General features: G+C 40.5%; 1 protein-coding gene across 1 annotated transcript; it reads right to left on the bottom strand.

Moving 5' to 3' along the window:
• Positions 1-14,230: 14,230 nt before the first annotated feature.
• On the bottom strand, positions 14,231-19,788 carry si:ch211-254p10.2 (solute carrier family 40 member 1). Its single transcript, XM_061237607.1, has 8 exons — positions 19,692-19,788; positions 19,456-19,523; positions 17,962-18,121; positions 17,364-17,479; positions 16,660-16,786; positions 15,897-16,169; positions 14,886-15,563; positions 14,231-14,490 (listed from the first exon to the last, which is right to left on the bottom strand). The coding sequence occupies exons 1-8, from the start codon at positions 19,786-19,788 to the stop codon at positions 14,231-14,233; spliced, it is 1,779 nt and encodes a 592-aa protein (XP_061093591.1).
• Positions 19,789-21,698: the final 1,910 nt, after the last annotated feature.

Raw genomic sequence — 21,698 nt, 5'->3', positions numbered from 1 at the left:
ATGAATATGCTCATCATGCTATTGAGATGGGGAAAATATGCACAATTAAGGCACCTATATCTTTAGCGTCAATTAATTTGGAATCCCAGAATGCTAACCACCTTCAAGTGATATCATCTCTTCTTATTCTGGATTAACTTTCCAGGTGTGATACCAAGTCTGATATTTTCGCCAATACAATCTGTTTGAATTTAATAGACTTACACGTAAGGGGTTGGGGGTGCAGGATGGGGGTTTGGTGGGGGTTGTTGGAGTGAAGGAGAACTCAACAGTCCCCAGCATACTGTAGCACATGCCATAGGGTTCATCTCCTCCTTTCCATAATTCAGACATTGAACAATTCTACTCAGGCATAAAAAATGTATGTCAGGTTTAAATATTTTGTAGGCCTAAGTGCTTCTTGCCACACTTAGTAGAGAGGGAATTCTCAGTATTCCTTTAGTGCCACATCCAATGTGCAGTGAAGACACTGCCCTCGCACTCAAGACTATTTTGGACTTTGACTGGAGAGTAAGTGTAATTGAACAACGTGACGCAGTGCTAGCCGTTAAACGGCTTGAGATTGAGCCCTGGCTTTCAGGAGTTGAGAGGAATGTGAAAGGATAAATTATGCCAAAACAAAATCAGCCTCACAGTTTACATGAAAGACATAGAAAGCAAATATTTACAGTTCAACTCGGGAGGCTTCCACAGTGAAATAAACGTAACTTCTTTTGCTTGTGAAAAATATTTTCTTTTACAGGAGCTAAATACGTTTTCATTTAGTTTAACGAGTGTTGCCAATGACACGGTAGTCTCATTTTATGCAATTGTGCTGCATTGTTTATAATTGTATTAAAATGTCAAAGGAACACCCAATAGCTGATTAAATTTCCTGCAAACATCAAGCAAAAATCTATGACCGTGAATGTTGTTTTCTCATAAATCAGTAAACACTCAAGATGTGCCTTTTCTAGTTCTTAGGAAACAAAGAGATTACCACTGAAGTTTCTTTTGAGTGGAGTTATCTTGTATGTTTGCTACTTTGATAAAGAATCAAATAACAGTGTTGTGCACAGGAATAAGTTTCACGGTTCCACATTCGTTGATTGGTTTTTTTATCAGTCACTAAAATAAGATTGTATGATCACCTCAGCCTCGATAATTACACCAATCAAATTTGGGCAGGGGCAGTGACACGCCAAAAGTAAACACATTTGTGGAGTGAGCACACAAGTCCCTCCTCTCATGGCTTAAACAAATGTTACCCAGCATAACCTTGAATAAACGTGAAGCATTTGCATGAAAGTCAGTAGCAAAACCATTGTATGCCAATGGACAATCCACAATTGATCATTATCATTTGGTAGCATTTGGAGACCATCAAATGCTGTCAATCAAACACCATTCATGATGCAATGCTTTTGTCCAATATAGCACAGAAGGAAATATCTTTAGAATTCTTTCTAGCATTCTTTGGTGAAATGAGAAATTTGAATAAGCTAGCTATTTGAATAACCCAATATGAAATGATTCAAGCGATTCAGTAACAAAGGGAAAGCAACACGAATTGCACGTAATGTTGCTTTTTGACACACGGAAATGGTATGTAGTTAAAATGAAATGATAATGACTTATTATTACAAATCCATTGCATTTGGTAATGTGGTTAATAATATTACCTCTGAATTCCTTAGCCTTACTAGGTTTTCCACATAGTTTGAATGAGCTAATTTGAATCAAATTTGAAACAACACTGCATTGCATAGATGAGGGCAATGCAGAATCTCCACTAAGCAAGTAGGAGGCAATGTTCATGACTTCATCCTTTGTGCCCCTGAAATACTACTATAGAGATGCATTGTGACACATCAGACTATTCAACCAAACATAGTTTTTTCCTTGTGTTTCAATGAAAGAAGTAATGTGCAATTTGGGGTTTTTATTCACTTATGAAATGTAACTATTTGACTGTATTTCTACACTAAATAAAGCCTCAAAAGACAGGAAATTAAATTGATCAGCCCTACTGCTAACATCAGCCAGTTCTCCATCAAGGTATCAGTACACATGTCTGACAACATACTGCAGCCATGTACAATGTCTATATCTATAATGTCTATATCGTAGATTATAGAGTGTACATTGCAATGGTCTTACTCACTTTCTGTTCTTGGCTGACAGAAGTGGTCTTCTGCTGTTGGAGCCCATCCACCTCAAGGTTTGACATGTTGTGCAAAAAAATGCTTTTTTACAATTGTACAGAGTGGTTATCTGAGTTACCATAACCTTTCTGTCAGCTCGAACCAGTCTGGCCATTCTCCATTGTCCCCATTCTGATGGTTGATCTGAACATTAACCCCGACCCATATCTGCATGATTTCATGCATTGCACTGCTTGCACATGATTGGCTGATTAGATAATCACATGAATAAGTAGGTGTACAAGTGTTCCTAATAAAGTGCTCAGGGTGTGTATACAATTAATTTTAAATGAGAGGCTTGTTCTGCACAAACTGAATATTAACCACAGGGCTGTAGCATGTTGTCAATGATCTGTGCTGATACCTTGATGGAGAGCAGGCTGATGTTAGTGTTAGGGCTGATCAATTTAATTTCCTGTCTTTTGAGGCTTACAGCAAATGCAAATATTTCACTTAAAACCAAAAAGAAAGTTGGGATTAATTTCCTTAGTTTTTACACTGGGAGGTTCAATTAATAGTTGATAGGTCATTGTAAATATGCATTACAAATAAAACCCTTGGCTGAGAACTTGCATTAAAGAAACCAAAAATGACAAAAAGTGGTATTTTGCCATTTATTGGTGGTAAATTATTGGTTGAGTTCCATTTCAACATAATTCTGCTGTCTGAAACGCATTTCTTCAGGTCAAATCTTCAGGAGACACCAATGCCCATCAACACGGTATTTGCATATTATCTTGCTAGCGATATTGCATGTTCTCTCATAAGAAATATCCCATATCAGCCAGTCGGCTAGCAAGCGAGGTAGACTACATGTAACATTAGTGGCACACTACTTTTAAAAGCCTAACTATATAGGCTAGCTAGTTAACTAGCGGGCATAGCACTGTATCCACAACACGGTGGCGAGCCCGTTGCGAAATGGCATTGAGGCAATGGTGATCCTGCTCCTCTTATGCAGTAGCACCATATGGTAATATAGATATAAATTAGACTATGCTATATGAATTATCTATGCATCTTCTAAGGCCATGAAAGTCAGGTGCCCTGAATTCTGACAACATTGGTAAAAGGGAGGAAGGGGTGATCAAGCTTAATGACCAAGCTGTTAGGTGAAACAGAAATTGGGATTTAGGGCCATTTTTATGGTGGAACAGATAAAAAATGAATGTGTCTCAGTGCCTCTGGATTCACTAAAATCTCTCTTGTCTGGATGGTTGGTATTGTATGCATGGGGGACTGAATGTGGGACAGCTTTGGAGTTTGTCAGGGTGCATGTTGTAGCTAAAAAATTTGAATAATGCCATCCCTTTATTTCAAAACTCATCAGTGTCTCTTAATCTATTTGAATCATTACTGTTTCCAGGTTCCATGTTACTGCAGGTACATACATATTTTAGCACTCCTAGGTACAGAAAGCAAAGCAATACCCTGCTCAGGACTGAGGGCATCATTACTGTGCAAAAATTCTGTGCAGATTTTCTGTTTTTTATTTCACCCAGATGGCTCATCTCATTTACCACAGCACTGCATCAGTTCGCCCACGCACCATGAAAATCAGTGAATTTAGGCCTAGCTGCACAGCAGTACAGCCTCAGCACAGCCCAGTGCCTCTGCAATGCCCACATGCGTGTTTGCCACTTCCCTTCCCAGGTGAACGCTCACAACCTTCAAAGTGGTCACTGTGTGCTGCAGTCACCCCCCTGGAACGAGACCACCCCACTTCCCTTGTAATCCCCAGCAGCTGTGGAGCTTGTCGAGAGTGGCCCATTGTTCCTGTACCGCTGACAGGTCTGTGTGGTAAACAAAGGGCTGACCATCCCCGCCCCAGGCACCGTAGCAGGCTGAGAACGCAGTCACCACAGCTATCCCCAAATACACAGCACATCTGTTTCTACATCAGACACCACAGATAATATCTCTTTCTCTATCTCTTTCACTCTGTCTAGTGTTTCTCCATCTCATGCTATCTGCAGTGTCTGTGTCAATAGCGCTCTCTCCTTCTTGCTCGCACTCTATCTTTCTCACTCTGAATTTATTGTATCTCCCTGTTTCAAAATATTCAAATAGAAAAGTGAGGATGAATTAATTGGCATGTTGAGGTGTCATTCAGCTATCCTTTGAAAGGTTCCGTAAAATTATCTTTCCACTACTAGTGCTACATTCCTAAGGCAGATGGTGAGTCACCACAGCATTGTCCCTTCCCTTCTCTGACAAAAAAAAGTAAACTAAATCCCATGCAGTCTACTTATGTGCACTTTAACTTTATTTTCAAATGGCAAACTTATATCATGGTTCAAGGGCTACCAATTTAGAATAAAAGGTGTAGTAGTTTCTGAATTGTATATTTAAAATATAGTTACAGTAAACACGTGATGTATAATTAAAATGGCCCACTTTAATGTAATACATTTCTTAAAAATACGCCTATACCTAAACAATACACTTGATGTACTGGAGAATACTTTTAAAATATACTCTTCTGTTCTACTGTTTCGTAAGTGTTACTTTAAGACTTGAACTATTGTTAAACACAAGAGGGCTAAGGTATTTAAACTGTTGACAAAGAGCAATTCAATTGTATGTGTCATATCCTTTGTCAGCAAACCATTAAGGGTTGCTGGTACAAGATGGAATAGGGAATTTCCACCAATTTTCAAACTACCAATTGTTACTCGGTGATGACCTGTGGAGGATTGCATATGACTGAATACACTACTGAATACTCTGCCAAGTTCCCTAATTTATTTAATTGATTTTGATTCATTTTAAATGATTTGGGGGCGGCACGGATGGTGCAGTGGGTAGCACTGCTGCCTCACAGCAAGGAGGTCCTGGGTTCGAATCCCTGTCGGCCGGGCCCTCTCTATGCGGAGTTTGCATGTTCTCCCCGTGTCTGCGCGGTTTCCTCCAGGTACTCCGGTTTCCTCCCACAGTCCAAAGGTATGAGTGTGTGAGTGAATGGTGTGAGTGAATGGTGTGTGTGCCCTGTGATGGACTGGCGACCTGTCCAGGGTGTATTCCTGCCTTTCAGCCAATGTATGCTGGGATAGGCTCCAGCCCCCCTGCGACCCTGTTCAGGATAAGCGGGTTAGGATAATGAATGAATGAATGAATGAATGAATGAATGAATGATTTTGGCTTTTAGGTGAATGCCTTTCAATTTTGGTATAATGTGCCAAAGTGCTCTTTCTCTCTCTCTCTCTCTCTCTCTCTATATATATATATATATATATATATATACAGGACGTCCACAAAGGAAGCAATTTAATACACCTGATTATTCACCTGCAAGACCATTTGTATCTGACCATTTGGACTATGCATAAAAGGGCTGTTATTTCTACTTTGTGAAAACAAAATCTCAGCGTTTATTATATACCCTTTAATAAAGGCTGTGCAACTGCACTTGTGGCATACAGACCCAAATTAAGAAAGAAAATATGTCTTTGTCCCAAACATTATGGAGCATACTGTACACACACACACAGCATTATCTATCATTGTTATCTGTAGCTATCTGTCTCTAGTCTGTCGCTTTCCTTATCTACAGTATCATTGTCTATTGTGCAGTCTGCTCCAAAAGCTGGTATCTTCACGTAATCTCAAGAGTCTCCTGTCTCATATCAGATAAAGGATATCAGTAGGGTGACCAGATGTCCCGCTTTTCCTGGGACAGGCCTGCATTCCAGCCCTTTTCATGTGACTTTGAGAAATTCTTGATTCGTCTGGTTTCATTCATACTACATTTCAGTGAGTTTTCTGACTGTAGTTGCCATCATTGTACGTTCTCATTGCATTATGCACACAGTCCTCTGGGGAATCTGGACACCCTAGATTTCTGAAGCAGTCACAATCCTAGCCTTTCAATGGCAGTCTGTGTGCTCATGCTGCATGTCACTGAATAAACAGCACTTAAAACCCAAATCTCTCAGGCCCTTATGGAAGAACAACATAAACCTGCCAAGATATGTACTTTTATCACAGATCGGATTTCATATATCATATTCAATATGTTATATTTTTTGTGAGTTATAGGCACATAAAGGCTCATTGTTATCCTCACAAAAATGGAATCCTTTTGTGTCTCCATTGATAAGTTTGATTGTTTATATTTAGTGTGGTATGACATTAATCTTTTTGTTGTTATCGTGTTCCTGCCATTCATACAGGTATGAAACAAAGAAGAGTCAAAGCTTGCGGAAACTACTTTGATGAAGGAAGAAAGAAAGAATGAAAGATAAGGGATTGGGCACGTGCAAGTCTGGGGGATATGATGCAGTGGCAGATGTAGTCTAACCTGTCCAGAACACAGGGAGGCAATACCTTCACAGCAAAAAAACCATACAAAAAAAGAAAGAAGTTAAGTGTAGTTATACATGCAATACAGTACATATGCACAGTACATACATAAATACATACATATTATTGGCACCCTTGTTAAATATGCACAAAAATGCTGTTATTGACATAAGCTTTATTTTGCTTTATTAAGGATTCAATGGGATTCAGTTTTTCAAATATAAAACATATTTCCCCAAAAGTCTGGTTTCACAATAATTGGCACCCCTGGTTTAATACTTTGTGCAAACACCCCTGGCAAAGATCACAGCCATTCGTTTTGTCCTATACTTTGTGATAAGGTTAGAGAACACATTTGGAAGGGGTTTTTGACCATTCCTCCATGCAGAACCTTTCAGAATCATTGATGTCCTTGAGTTTGCACTTCTGTTCAGGCTGATGTTTCTGATGGGATTTACTGTAAATCTGGAGACAGAGGTGGCCATTTTGCATCATTGTCCTACTGGATAATCTCCCAATGACCAAGTCTCAGCTTCCTAGAAGAGAACATCTTCTGCTAGAATGTCTTTGTACATTGTTAATTGTGCTACTTAAATAGTGGACCACTGACAGTAAAACATCTCCAAAACACCATTGACCCACAGTAGGTATGAGTTACTTCTCCTTGTATGCATTCCTCTTTTGCCGCCAAACATATTGATGGTGTGTATGACCAAAAAATGACATTTTGGTCTCATCTGACCATAGCACTTTCTTCCAGTCACAATTTCAATGATGTTTGGCAAACTCCAGATGTTTGGTTTTGTTTATTGTGCTAAGTGAGGGCTGTCTTCATGCCACATTTCCAAAGAGTTTGTTGGTATGGAGGTATCATTTTACGATTCTTTTTGAGACTTGGTGACCCCAAGATGCAACCAATCTCTGCAATTTTTAAACCTTGATCCTTGATGATTCTTTATGGCCTACCTCATCATCTTCCTCAAAGTCTGTGGGGACAATGTGTGCTTGCTTTTACATGTTTTATAATTGCCCTCACAGGGCTAAGTGGTATGTATAACCATTTATGTATTCTTTTTACCCATTAACTGACTTATGAAGTTAACTTTTTAATCTTTCTCTTCTGAATCAACAGTTCTTTGGCCATTTCCATGCTGAGAGATGCATGCTTGCTAGCTTGCATGCTTTTTATCTCATTTTTATACTCTAGTGAAACAGGAAGTCATAGAATGACACAATATACAGTAGTTCCTTTAGAGTGGGATTAATTAAATGAATAGTTTATTGCCAATTTCACTTTGTTTGATTATGGAGCCCATTGTGTGTGTGTGTGTGTGTGTGTGTGTGTGTGTGTCTACAGTATATTTTACTTGTTTTTATTGCTTGTTTCAGCCAAAGTAATGTCTTACGTCAAAAAGATGACTTTGAAACCTGCTAACATTTTAGTTTCCCTGATGTTTCCTGCCGGTGAGCTCCAGGAACAATATGTAGCACTAAACCCTGCTTCCCCAGGAGCTACCTTTCTACTTAAAAAGAGAGCTGGCATCAGCTGACCCAACTTGGCGACAGTAGCATGCTAGTGCAGCACTTACAGTGAGGCCAGCCCGTTCAAAGCTCTGTAAATCAGGAGCTGAACTCATTATGAGTCCCTGCAGCTTCAAAAGCACAGGGCAGATATGGTCACTGTGGGGTGTGTATGAAAATCCAATGTGATATTTTAAAAATGTGTTAAAAACCTTGCTGAATGCATCATGGTCTTGTACTGATATAAATGTTGAATTTCTGTTTCAGTTATAGATGGAACAGTGGTGTCAGACTGATGCTATGGAGGTAGAAAAATTAAACTCTGGTCACATAATGGATTCTGGCATGGGAATCCAAAACACAGTACGGCTTTATTTGTGCATCCAGGCACATGCAATGAAAGTACAAATATTAAGATAATGGTTATCAAGGTTTTGCTACCCCCTTGTGGATCAAAATATTCTGCACAATTTGGGAGTGAAACAAACACTGGTGCAATTTCTCTTGCCATAGCACGGGTTGCGTGAGCTTGCTCCTGCTTGCACCATAAGAATATGTGCTATCATGAGCTACAGTATTGAGCGGCGGTCTGGGTCAGAGTGTCATTATACTGTACATGGGCTGGGAGCACACATATGGGAGCACACAAAACTGTGATACCGTCCCTTTAAGGAAAAGGTAGCCATACATCTGCATAAATGTCTAGCATTCACACTTTCAACTATGAAAAGAGGTGCCGTGAAAATAATGAATGTGAAACTAACTTGGGTCATGACCCAGTGACCAAGTAGAAGCAGGATCATCCATGTCTTCATTCTTTTTTGTAGGATAGCTCCATGTTTATTGTTTCTAGTTTCTAGTTTCTAGTAACTTCCCCCACTCTGTATGTAAATGTACTAACCATGGTGTTACTTCCTCTCATTATACTCCTGTAAAACCATGTTGAAGCAGGCACAGCATCAACCTTATCTAAAACACACATACCAGCACATGCAAAAATGAAGTTCATCTATCATAGTTAAACATGGCCTATTTTTATTGAACAGGTCAGTACAAATGTGTAATAAGAACATGGAATAACACAATGGCATCAGGCAAAGGGAGTGAAGAGGGCTGGTAAATAGGAAACTATTAAAATCAAATGATTTGATTAAAATCGAATTATCATGGCCCCAGTACTGTAACTTTGTAAGTGATGTAGACATTTATTGTTTCAGTAGATATTCAGGCATTTAAATGGACAAAATATAGGATGCAAACTCTGTACATTTCCCTGGATAATGGTGTCTGCTAAGCAAATAAATAATGCAAGGCAGGAGTTAGTGTGTGCGAGAATAGACTCATTATTGTTTGATAGAGATTTTGACATTCATGGGAGCAGCTGGGAGACTGAGCCTCTTTCTCTGCGTCTGACAGAGCCTTTCATCCTGCCCAATAACGGTGCCTGTCAGCTACTGAAAACCCTATACTGCTTCAAAAAACTTGTACATGAAATATTGATGAGCTCCTTTGGAAAGTGCTGCAGAGATACAGTCCCAGTCCAACAAAACCATGTTTATGAACAGAACCGTTTCAGTGGCAGGTTGCCTTCATATTAAGATGTGCCTGCCCCAACATGATATACTGTGCTGATCCTCTGCACCGTTACAATGGAGAAGAGTCACCTATAGTGCTTCATATAATTTCACGGTATAATAATTGAATTTGTATTGGTGATTATACGTTAATTTCATTATAATGAGACAGAATCACATACAGAAGAGGTACAAAATATTTTGCACATCTTACCAGAATTGAAGTGCATATGTGCATGTGTGCATGTATGCGTGAGTGTGTGTGTATGTGTGTGTGTGTGCATGTCCGTGCGTGTGTGTTTAATTACTTTAGAAAAATCTATACAGTTCTGAGTGGCAGTGAGTGTATTTTCATGCAGTTGGAATACAGTATGTTTGAAATGGAACCGTGACCTAGAAAATACTGCATCCTCCTGGAGGATGGGATGCCATATACAGTAAGCATATTACTGAGCAGCAGAGCGGTTGACTGAGAGTGGGCTGATCATGAAAGCTGGCTGCCATGGTTCGGCGTGCTGTATTAAGTGTAATGCAGTGCACCTTGGAACCAGAAAATGGAGGCTGGATTGGGGGGAAAGGAATTGACTTGGAGTATCATTTTGAGATAATTACTGTAATTAATTAATTTATTTTTTGAGTGGAAGGATTGTGAAGCAACTGTTACATATTCCACTGTATTAGCCTCTCTCAGGACTCCCTTATGCCCTAGCATCCAGAGCTGAATGACAAGGGCCTAACATGGCAAAGGTTTTTCCTCAGATTTACCTCTCTTCTAAGAGATGTCCACCTGTTTGTAAGATAAAACAGTCTGGAGAGAAGGAGAGAGAGGGAGAGAGAGGTAAAGAGAGAAAAATATGCTTGAGCATGACAGCAATTTCAACTTTTGCCAGACAGGGTAATGAATGGCTCTCTGCTGCTCCCTGCTGGCAGAAAGTAGAGCATGCAATGTGAAGCATTATTCTAATGTGTTCTGCAGCAATTTCTGAGGACTGAGGACATACATACAGTATGTAAATAACAGTGAGATTCATCAGTATTTCACATAATTGATTCATTAAGGGGATAGAATGTCTTTGTGAACTGTAGCTTATGTGACCTGTTCTGTCATTTGTTCTTTTTTGTGCTTTGCTTTGGATAAAAGCATCTGCTAAATACAATATAGTGTAACATACATGACGGAACAGAAAACATTGTATATTGGTGCAGTACTGTGACAGAACACCCCTACTGTACTCAGCCAGTGAATGGGGAGAGTTAACTCGTGGATGCTTCAGTGCAGGTGATATGATCTGATGTGATGAGTGGAGAGCAACTAGCTTACACTGATGAGTCTTCGCCAACGGTGGTGTATGTGCGTGCCTGCGTGGGTGGGTGCGTGTGAACCCAAATATCAGATGTGGATCATTCATAACAGATTAATATTTAAGTGAAATACATGTGACTAATGGCAAACTGTTGTGTACATTTTACTGTAGTTGTATTTTTAGCAGATTTTCCCTGATATAGTACACAAAGACGAGGTAGACTGGTAGTGTTTCTATTCAAAGAAATGGCAATCAGAAATTGTACTTTGGTCCTGTGCTGTTACAGCAGTTTGATGGTGTGTTCTGTCTCATTCAAACGGAACTGAATGGTTCTAGGACTTAGTGACTCCTCCTGTAGACGTTAATCATTCATTATTTGTATCCCTTTGGGAACATTGGCCACTGACCACACACAGCCATTCTCTTCTGTCCTGGGCGACATAATCACAACACGATCTTACGTAATTTTTTTTTATCTTATCTTTTTCAGTCTTAGTCTTAATCTATTGAAAACTTATCTAAGCAGTGAAAGTTGGTTGTTAGAATGATCCCTCGTAGCGATAATAACGTGATAAGAAAAGTGCCATGAAACTTTGTAGGATTTCATGTCGATAACATATACAGTATATTCCCTATATAACTCTCAAAGGCATCTCATGCAAGACAGGATGATGTTGTATACCAATGATACTTCAACATAGAGCTATAGAAAGAGGTTCCGAAGCACTCTTGACTCAACAAAATGCCTTGATTTAGAATGGCATGTCCATATTGAAAATGAAATGGGAAAATACAGAGGTGAGACGCACAAAATAAGTGGCTAGATTGTGATCTGCTAATTTTATGTTCCGTATGGACCATCTAAATCAGGGGTCGGCAACCCTGGTCCTGGAGAGCCGCAGGGTGTGCTGGCTTTCGTCTCCACCTTAAAATAAGCAACCGATTCAGACCCAAGAAACCAGGTGAGGTGAGTTAACTGTGTAATCAACGGCTTTCATTGATCAATTAATGCCAAGTAACAACGAAAGCCAGCACACCCTGCGGCTCTCCAGAACCAGGGTTGCCGACCCCTGATCTAAATAATGACATTTCATAAGGATACTCTGCCATTTTTATTGGGCACTTAACTTTGCTTCAGAGAGTGCCTTTGTTGTTTTGCCATCTATTTTGCTGACTATCAGTGTTCAGAATGTGATTTTTACAAAAATTTCACTTTCATTTCCAAAGTTGCACACAATAAGCTGAGAGCAAAGAAGACAATTTCATCCAGACAACCTTCTGAGGCCCCGGTAAATACCATAGAAACATACGGGGGGAAATTACGCCACACAGGGAACCAGGAAGTGTAATACTTTCACTCACTGCTCATCCATTTCTTTGTGTGCTTTGGAGAAAAAAATCAAAACTTGGAAAAAAATAATGAAAAAAACAAAAACAAATATGTAGCATAGACTGAACGTCAATACATGTGTGGGATTAAGCATTTTTAATTTGCTGTCAAACATGAATGGAGTCCAATGGGAAAATTGTTTTTTGTGCAAAAACATAGGTATCACTAGGTGGTGACTTCAGACTTCATATCAACTGGCGAAACTGATCAAAGGCTGGCCCCTTGGTAATTTCTATGAAAAATGAAAAATATGTATGTATACCTTTATAAGAGGGATCCTTTAAAAAAACAAAACAAACAAAAAAAAGAACAGTGTTTAAGATTTATTGGGATCCCCATTAGCTGATGCAAAACAGTTTACTGAACAATTGTCTGAACACTGAATTTATTGTCACATCTTAAAAAACGATCATATGTAAATAGACCCCAAAGCCATTGTGAATCTGATTTAACAAGACATGCTGTAGGAAATACACAATCTAATACTGAGATGCATAAACAAAACATGTGCATCATGTACACTGTACACCTGTAACTGTTCTGGCTATTGTACACAACAAATATATACTACTCCATGTCCAAGTTTTCTAACAAGTCAGTCGTATACTGAGGTAAAAGCATGTGTTATTTTAGATGAACATGGATATACAGTGGATATCATTTCAATAATATGATTTAAAAGGAGTGTTTGCAAACACTACACTTTACTGTATGATCTGCCTTACATGTGCACTGCTAGCTTTAAAACACATATGTATTTCAAACATATTCCACAAAATTGAAAGAAAAAAACGAAATCTAGCTTGTTGCTATAACGTTTTTAAACTGCATTAATATCACTCTTTTCTCTATGATAGAAAGCATGGTTTGAAAGCTATTTTAGTGAAGTACTACAGCAGCTAATGTTGCTAATTAAGTTCAAATCATGAGAAAATGGGTTTTACACACTCTAATGTTCATCTGTTTTGTTTGTTATGGTATAACCGGTTTCATTTTAACGGGTTGATGTGATTTACATTGAAATGCATATTAGGTTTTTTACTGTAACAAGGCACATGTCTTCCTGATTCATCCACTGAGAAAATGACCAGTTCATCCTGTTTCTCCTCTATTTGTCAAGTGTGGCTTTCTTCAGCCCTTTAAATAGCACATCTTGGGACACCACTTTCAAAAGTTCCCTTTGTTCTCCTTTGTAACTGTACCCGGATTATTTCCAAGTGGACGGATCAGCAACATGCTTGCCATTTGTTCTGAAAAGATTGAAAACAAATGATTTTGCTTCTAACTGTCTATACAGTTGAGTACTCCTGTCCTTAACATCTCACAGTCACCATTTTTAAATATTATTCCTTTTTCCATCACAAGTTCCATTCTCATTTTAACTGCAATGAAGACAGTGCTGCATATTCCATTCCTGCCGTGGATGTAACCTTTTGCCCCCAAAGCTATATGGGCGACAAAGTCTTCCACAGGAAAGCAGAAGTGTTTGAGTCAAGACATTATGATTATTGTTAGTACTACGTGTGTTCGTGCGGACCTGTCCTTCCTGGGAGATCGTCCCTGGTGGTATCTGCACTGTGTCTGACGCGTCCATGTCCCTCTTCTCCCAGCAGGGGGGAGCTGTTTCCTCGTCCTCTTCACCTGAGTTCTTGTCTGTGATGAAGGGAAGTGACCCTCGGAGGGGAAAGGAACCAAGGCAAAGGGTGCCAGATACCTGCAGTGATGTGGAGGAAACTAACGGCTGCCAGTTGTATGTTTATTGCCTTACTTGCTTGGTTATTTTGTGTTATTAGCGGACAGGATAAAACACATTCATTTCTCAAGCGCAGAGAGAGGGAGAATCTGTTCACGTAATGGCGACCACGTACATGTGCAGGTTAAGCAGTTAAGCGGTTTGACTGTTTTATATATGTTTGTGTGTCTTTGCGTGTTAAGTGAGTGGGTGTAGTTAGCTCTTTACGTATCCAGCTGGTGTTTCCTCTTGGCCTTCCGGGCGTACAGGAAGTACATGGTGTGCCCAGTGGTGATGAAGAGCACAGAGATGATGACCAGAATGCCAAAGTGCTGTGGTTGGGGTGCGGAGATGACCATAATGAAGTGCAGCAGGTCCATGAGGTAGTTCATGGAGCTCTGGACTCCGTTGACCACGCCCCGCTCTGACTCACAGATATTCTCCTGCAGGAGCTGGGTCACGGTCAGGTCAAAGGACCACAGGCCTGCGGGTGGGCAACAAACAGGAGTGTTGTTAACCACTTCACTTCCAAAGAGGTATAAGTCTACACTTTCTATTCCGTCATGTCCCTTATAGTCTAGGTTTGGAAGTCAATAGTTTGCTATTTATCAGTGAGAAATCAAAGACTTTATAAATTAGCTATTTCCATAAGTTATGCAGTTAGTAGGTTAAACTTAATTTGTTCATTTTGCCTAGATTTATTCTAGTTTACTGCCTCACTGGTTTTAATCAACAAAGTAATCAAAAACAATATTTGAGTTATTTACTGTTTTTACTTCTACTTGAAATGTTCAATACGTATATTTATACCAAGGCAAATACATTGCTTTAATAATAACGTAGTACATCAAACATAGACTTGGCACAAAGAGTACTCACCGACCCTGGCCGTGATAACCCCCAGGAACAGCAGGATGATGGAGATGTAGGACTCCGGAGTGCTGCCGGACGGGACGTTGTCAAACAGCACCGTGTTGTTGGTCCAGTGGATGGACGAGCGGTCCGGGAGGAGCGGCTGGTTGCTCCCACCCTGGATCCAGGTGGTGTGCTTCTGGCTCTGCCCGGTCCCGGGTCCGGCCGTGGTGGCGTTGGGCTCAGAGAGTGGCATCAGCAGGCTGAGGTCCACGGGGCTCCCAGGAGCGAACACGGAGCAGACGCACAGCAGGAGGCAGCCCAGGTGCAGGCAGCTGGAGATCACCCCCGTGTTGACCAGGCCGTAGGCCTTCCTCAGCTTGGTGAACATGACCGTTCCCATCAGGCCCGTGATGGCTGACACGCCCATGAGCAGGCTGAGGAGGGAGCCGCTGATTCCCTGAGTGTAGGCGTAGCCGGTGGTGATGCAGTCGAAGCCCAGCACCGTGGTGTAGAGGAAGGCCAGGCCCATGCCCGCCAGGAAGACGGGCTGGCGGTAGTACGCCCTCCAGCCGTCCTTGCAGGTGCTCAGGAGCCACTTGAACCTCTGAAAGCACAGAGGGAGGTTGGTGATCTCCGTCAGGTTCAGGCTGATGTTGCAGTTCTCCTCTGTGAGTACAGGGGCTGCCCTTAGAGCAGAGTCACCTGAGGACAAGATGATAACAACCCTCTGATGACTACATAAGTTATAGCAGCCAGTTAACATTTTAAGAGCAAAGATTACACTTGTTGGCATGACCAAATGTGAAGTCAAATCTGAAGTTTTATCAAAAATTTCCCCCATTTTTTTTACTTACTCTACTGCTATCCTTCTTATGTGAAATTCACCATTTGAATGAATGGTTAATTTTTAGATGATCTATGTCATTGGTGCATACAGTTGTCCTACCTCTAAATCCAGGCTTAATTTGTGTACATAAAGCCAAAAGCATCCCAAAATACAACCTCACTCTCTTGCCTTACAGACTACACCCTCACCTTGTGGGCTTGTCCTGTCTCCTTGGCTCTCCAGGAAGTCCTGGTCTTCCTCCAGGTCTTCTCCTTCGTCCACCTGCGGTTTGATTGAGAGCGCAGGGACAATTCGATAAACCCGTGACAGGAATATGAACTCCACGATCAGGGACACGAGGTTCCAGCCCAAGATAAAGCCACAGCCCACCACATTGGAGGCCAGGGTCATGACCTGTCCCACCGCCAGCGGTGCCAGGATGTTGGTCACCTGATCAATCCGCCTCATCGTGGCATTCATCCCTGCGGGAGAGTGATGACACATTACTGAGCACTGGATACTGAGCCAGGCTTGGATGTGTCAGCATACAGGACCTCTTTAGTTAACTAGTGTAAGTGAAGAAGCAGGTTCTCATTTGGAAATGTCCAATAACATACTGTACATAACATTGATACTGTCACACAAATGCCCCAAAGCACATGAAAAAGCTCAGTGAACTTTTTATGAAGTATTCAACAAATTCCAGAGGGAAAGTAATCTCCAAACAACGTGCTTTATAATCTGATCATATCATTCGTTTGCCAAAAACAGGAGCTTGTAATGCCAGGATACAGCCATGATTTAAACTTATCAGCTATTATGCCCACTAGGACTTGCCCTCGAGAAACTCTTGTCTCCAAAAAGTCAATTTGTGAGCTGTTATGTTATATGTGTAGCCAGATGTGCTACTATCCAGTATGCGTGGGTATATGGGCCATGTTGTGTAAGGACCAGGAGGCCGCAGAGTCTCACCAGCAAGGTGGCCACGGTTGTAGCCAGTTATGACGACAATCCAGTCCCTCTGGATGGCGATAGTCAGGGCCGTGCTTGCGAGGTTAGCCACATCTGCCAGGACGATCACCACCGTATAACAAACCACCTTGTGTAAGCCGTTAACAGGTTAAACAAGACACCACAGAGCAGCTTAGATGTAGCACAACAACAGTGACACAATGTAATATCAACTTCAACAGTCAGAGGGCATTTTGTCATTGTGACTAATGAATAATGTATTTTAGCTTTGTTGCATAACTATGATAAGGGATCCCATAGTACCATAAGAGCTTATGTTCTGCATCCCAGCCAAAAATGCGGTGAGCGGAACATTAGTTAACCATTAAATTAGACTGAAAACTTTATTCTTTAAAGACCACTCATTTTTAAAAATAATTTTAGAACATTGAAATTTACAAAATCTGTGTCAATTTATAATATTTCTGTCTATTGTTGAACGATCATTCTTTCTTACAACCTCATAAATATTTGGCAAACTTTTCCTGAAAGCTTTCTTGAGATACAGTATGTACATTTTCTGCTATGACTTTTCATCATGAAATGACAGTTGGTAATACCCGAGGGGAATTCTCCCCACATACAGTATCTGGTAAACATTGAATGGCTTGTCTGAATAAATAATCACAGCAAAACACAATTTCCGTAGGCTGAGGGGTACTTACAGTCAGCCAGCCATCCCAAATTTGCTCAATCCACTTTTTGTATGAAAATACCAGCATCAGCACAATGCTACACACGGTCACGGAAATGTTCTGAATGAACAAGGATGCATGGGCCACTAGAACCAAAAAGAGAAATGATGTTTCCTGCATTAGGAACCAGACAAACAAGTGTGACCCTATTCACCCCATAACCTTTAACCTGTCCTGTAAACCTGGGTCTGTCCCTGTTATATTGTGCTACAGACATTACTATAGGCCAATGTGCATTCAGTTGTAACTGCATTAATACCATAAGACCCTTGTGTTAGCAGTGTGTGTACTTCAGGCATCTCAATTTAAAACACTGCAGTGTGTTAAAAAAGCTTTTGTATTGCTCAGGAACCAATGTACTGTACCACGGGTGTGTGCTGCATCTACTCGCTCTTCAATGTTCAATGTCATTGGAATTTGGAAAGATTCCCTTTATTCAAGTTGCTGGGATATATATTAACCAAATCACACAATTGTTGGCTGACGCTTGCTCTCATTACACAAGGGCCTGATCATGGGGACATTGAACTCCAGATCAGTTTCACATGGAGTGGCACAGGCACAGTACCTTTGTTTCTGGGGTTACGGTCAACCCAGTCTCCGATCAGCGCCCCGAGAAGCAGAACAGACCCGGCCACCACAAGGCCGAACACAGCAGTCAGCAGCAGGTTCCGGCCATAGAGCTCGATCAGGAAGACGGAGATGGCAAAGTGCCACATGCGGTCACCCTATGGGTAGGAGAGCTGCTGATTCAAATGAAACTGGCCAATTTACACTTACTAGTCACATTAGTCACACAGCAATATTCAGTCAGCTACTCGTATAGTCTACATTTCACAATAATGTCTATTTCTCATTTGAAATGGTGGATTTGGAAGAACTTGTGAAGATGACTATTTCATTGGCTGGGTTATAGATATGACAGGATATTCTATAATGAATCAGCTCTCATGAATAGCAATAGATTTTCTCACACTGTGGCTTGAACTGAGCCATTTTACTGTAAATCAAAGCTTTGGATCAAAGGCACTTGGCACTCATACAATGAAGGCATACTGGACACACACCAGTATCCTACTGGAAGTCTACAAACTAGCACAATGGTAAATTAGCATATTGCAATTTGACCCTTCCTTCTTTTGTTATTTTCACATTGGTTTTTTGTCACTATTTCTTTGAATGTCTACAGTTTTTGGTATGGTTATCACCCATGTTTATAATTTCTCAATCTTACATCTCTTATATGCAGGAAGAATCATTATGTGGAATTTACCCCTCTGACTCTTACAGCTCAGAGCAAAATGAGCTGATTTTATTGGGCTATAACCGAATAGAGTGCAGCCTGAAGCACAAAGCAGCTTCATCCAATCCCAGTCCTCTTTGGTTGAGGTAGAGAGGGTTCTGCAGTCAGAGACTGTGTTTCAAACGGCAAAGATTCTGCCTTCTTAGGCAGTATTCTCAGCCCGGAAGTTCCGTCTCATTCGGAAGTGCAAAATAATGTCCAAATGTCTTCATTTGGACAATTTTGCCAGTATCGATGTATTCTTTTCCGGGTGTGATATCCGATAATTCTTTGCGATTAATTTAACGCTAATTAATTTAACGCTTTTTACGTGCGTTAAATTAATGCCGCCTGAAAACAGTGGCAGAGTTCGCACGTAACTGTGCACAGGACTGTGAAAGAGCTCGTCCACAAGTGCAAGTACACAGCGTTTTTGTTGTAGCTGTACATTTTTAAAAAGACATTCTAATTTCGTAACACACAGAAATAACGTATTTAATGTATTTAAGCCTCTGTGAGCTTTCCATGAACTAGGCAGCTAAATAGCTCGTAATCTCGCATCACATAATCATGCTACTTTGTCTGTCTTTCTGCCTTCAAAGTGCGTCTAATTATCGTACTTGCCAAGCACCTACAAAGTCGCCTTTAAAGGACAGATGACTAATAAGACAACGAGGCATCAAGGCAGCTGCCTTCGGATTGAGACAGCCATGGAGTGTCAGCCTCTATTGTACTGTAGTTCTTCTGCCTCCGTTTCTATTGGTATAGCATACTTCTTACCCACATGGACAGTGCTCCACTGACATAGATAAGGAACTTTGGGCCCTTGAGGTAGATGAGTGCAGACCCTTGGAAAACAGTTGTTAAAATATATGTTAAATAAAATCATGTCATTTGTATTTGTTGCTTCACAAATATGCTTGAGTGGCATAATGAAATTATGAAATTCAATAGTTGAATTCAATTACAGCAAACAGTATGGTGATACAGCCACAAGCAGGGTTGGAAGGGCTCACCTGTTATACTTCTGGCCTTCCTGGCCTGCCTGATGTCATCACTCTCAAACTCCACCACAACCCCTCCACACTGTGCTGCGTCTGCCCTCAGAGACATCACTGGAGATCACAGCGGCCATTTTGTGTAAGAAGTAATTTATGATGAATTGGAACATTGTGAGTGGTTATTTCAGAGTAAAAATAATTTTGGCAGTTTTGATAAGCCTATTGTTTGGCCTATGTCTTTCATTGATTTTGTCAATGCACTGCTTTGTAGCATACACATATGAAAATATATTAAGTTACCTTAAGAACCTTGCATTGTGGCAGTCATCATGTGGCAGCCATTAAAATAGAAATTTAAAAGGGTCAGACATTGGGCACTGATATTGCATGCTTGAGATCATACAATGTATGAAAATGTTAACTGTAAATTATCCCAGACCACCATGCAGATTAGGAATTAACTATAAAAAAACAAGAAAGGAATTGTACTTTCTCATTGTTTAATGCTATGAATATTTCACATAGAGTATGCCTGCCAGTTACTGCAGTGACTCTGCAAAATCAAGGCTTATCACTACAGTATGAGTCATCATAGGCATTGTGCAAGGCACTGGCATTGAGAGCATCTCTTTGTGAGAATTGCTTATCTATCCTCCTTAATGGTAGTGTAATGATGCCCACATATGCAGGAATACTGGAATGGCCATAAACAATACAACTGTTGGCTTGAATTTTGAGGGCTAGACAGTTTCAGTAAGTATGATGGCTATTCATAATCTTACCACTGATTTTGGAACAGTTAAGTCACACGTTAGTATTTATGCTGCCCTATTTAAACATTAATATACAGGCAACTCATATGAATTGAAAATAGGAAAAACAGAGTTGCTCATGATGTTGTTGAAGTTATTGGATTATCATGGGAATGTTGTCTTCTTTCCATTGAAGTACATGATCACCATTTACAAAAGTGACAGTATTAATTTTATGACAATTCTGTCTAAGTGGATTTCTCTACTTGGCTAAAAGAGAAGATAAATAATAATAAATAGTTATAAGAAATAGAGATACATTCACAGAGTGTTTTAGCAGAAAATGGCTACTCTCAAACAGAGTGGGGGAAGGGATATTTACAAGCTGTCGTGCTTATAAATCTTTGAAATTAGTCAGATTATGTGATTTAGTATTTTTTCAATAGATGAAATTGATAGCAAAAAAGGCACTGTCCAAATGCCAAAAATACTGAACAGGAACACTAAGGTTGTTGCCGCTAACATTTCAAGGCCTACAAAGAAGGCTTCTCAGACAAAAGACTGCAGGAGGAGTGACCATTTGCAGCTCTCTTACAGCTGTTAGCCTAATTGTAACTCAGAATGCAAAAAAATCTAAACATTTATGCCATTGTTTCTGATGGACATTAAGAATTCATTAGAATAGAGAACAAATGTGAAGCAAGAGACATAAACAAAATACAGAAATATAAAATTGTTTCACAGGTTTGTGTGGAAACCATTGCACTGAAACACATGCAGGACAAAACCCATCCAGAGAGCAATTAAAGTTGCAATTTTTCATTGATAAAACAAACCATGTATTAAAAAATAACATCCCAGCAACTCACCTTGGGTATAATATGAGTATGATTCCTGACAGGAGTGCTGTAATGTGTCTTTTCCATGTATCCAACATGGGGTTACTCCACTATTCCCTGGGCAGGATTTCAAGCTATAGTAGTTTGAAAGGCCCGATAACATCAGTGTGTAAAAGTGCACCCACCATTGTGTGAAAGTGCCAGAATAGCAGAATGGGAGGCAGATAACAAAAGCAGCCAGCATATTCTACAAACACGTGACAGCAGATGGGACAATGTCACTGTCCGCCCACAAAAAAAGGCACCTCTGTCACTCGTATGACCCACACGCGCGCATGCACACAGACATACACATGTCAAGTAGTGTACACGCACACACACACACAAATACACAAGTGGCCATGCACTTCGACGAGACCCTTCCACGATAC

This window comes from Conger conger, chromosome 1 (assembly GCF_963514075.1).
Source record: "Conger conger chromosome 1, fConCon1.1, whole genome shotgun sequence".
NCBI classification, from domain to species: Eukaryota; Metazoa; Chordata; class Actinopteri; order Anguilliformes; family Congridae; genus Conger; species Conger conger.
This window is presented reverse-complemented; position numbering and strand designations above follow the sequence as displayed.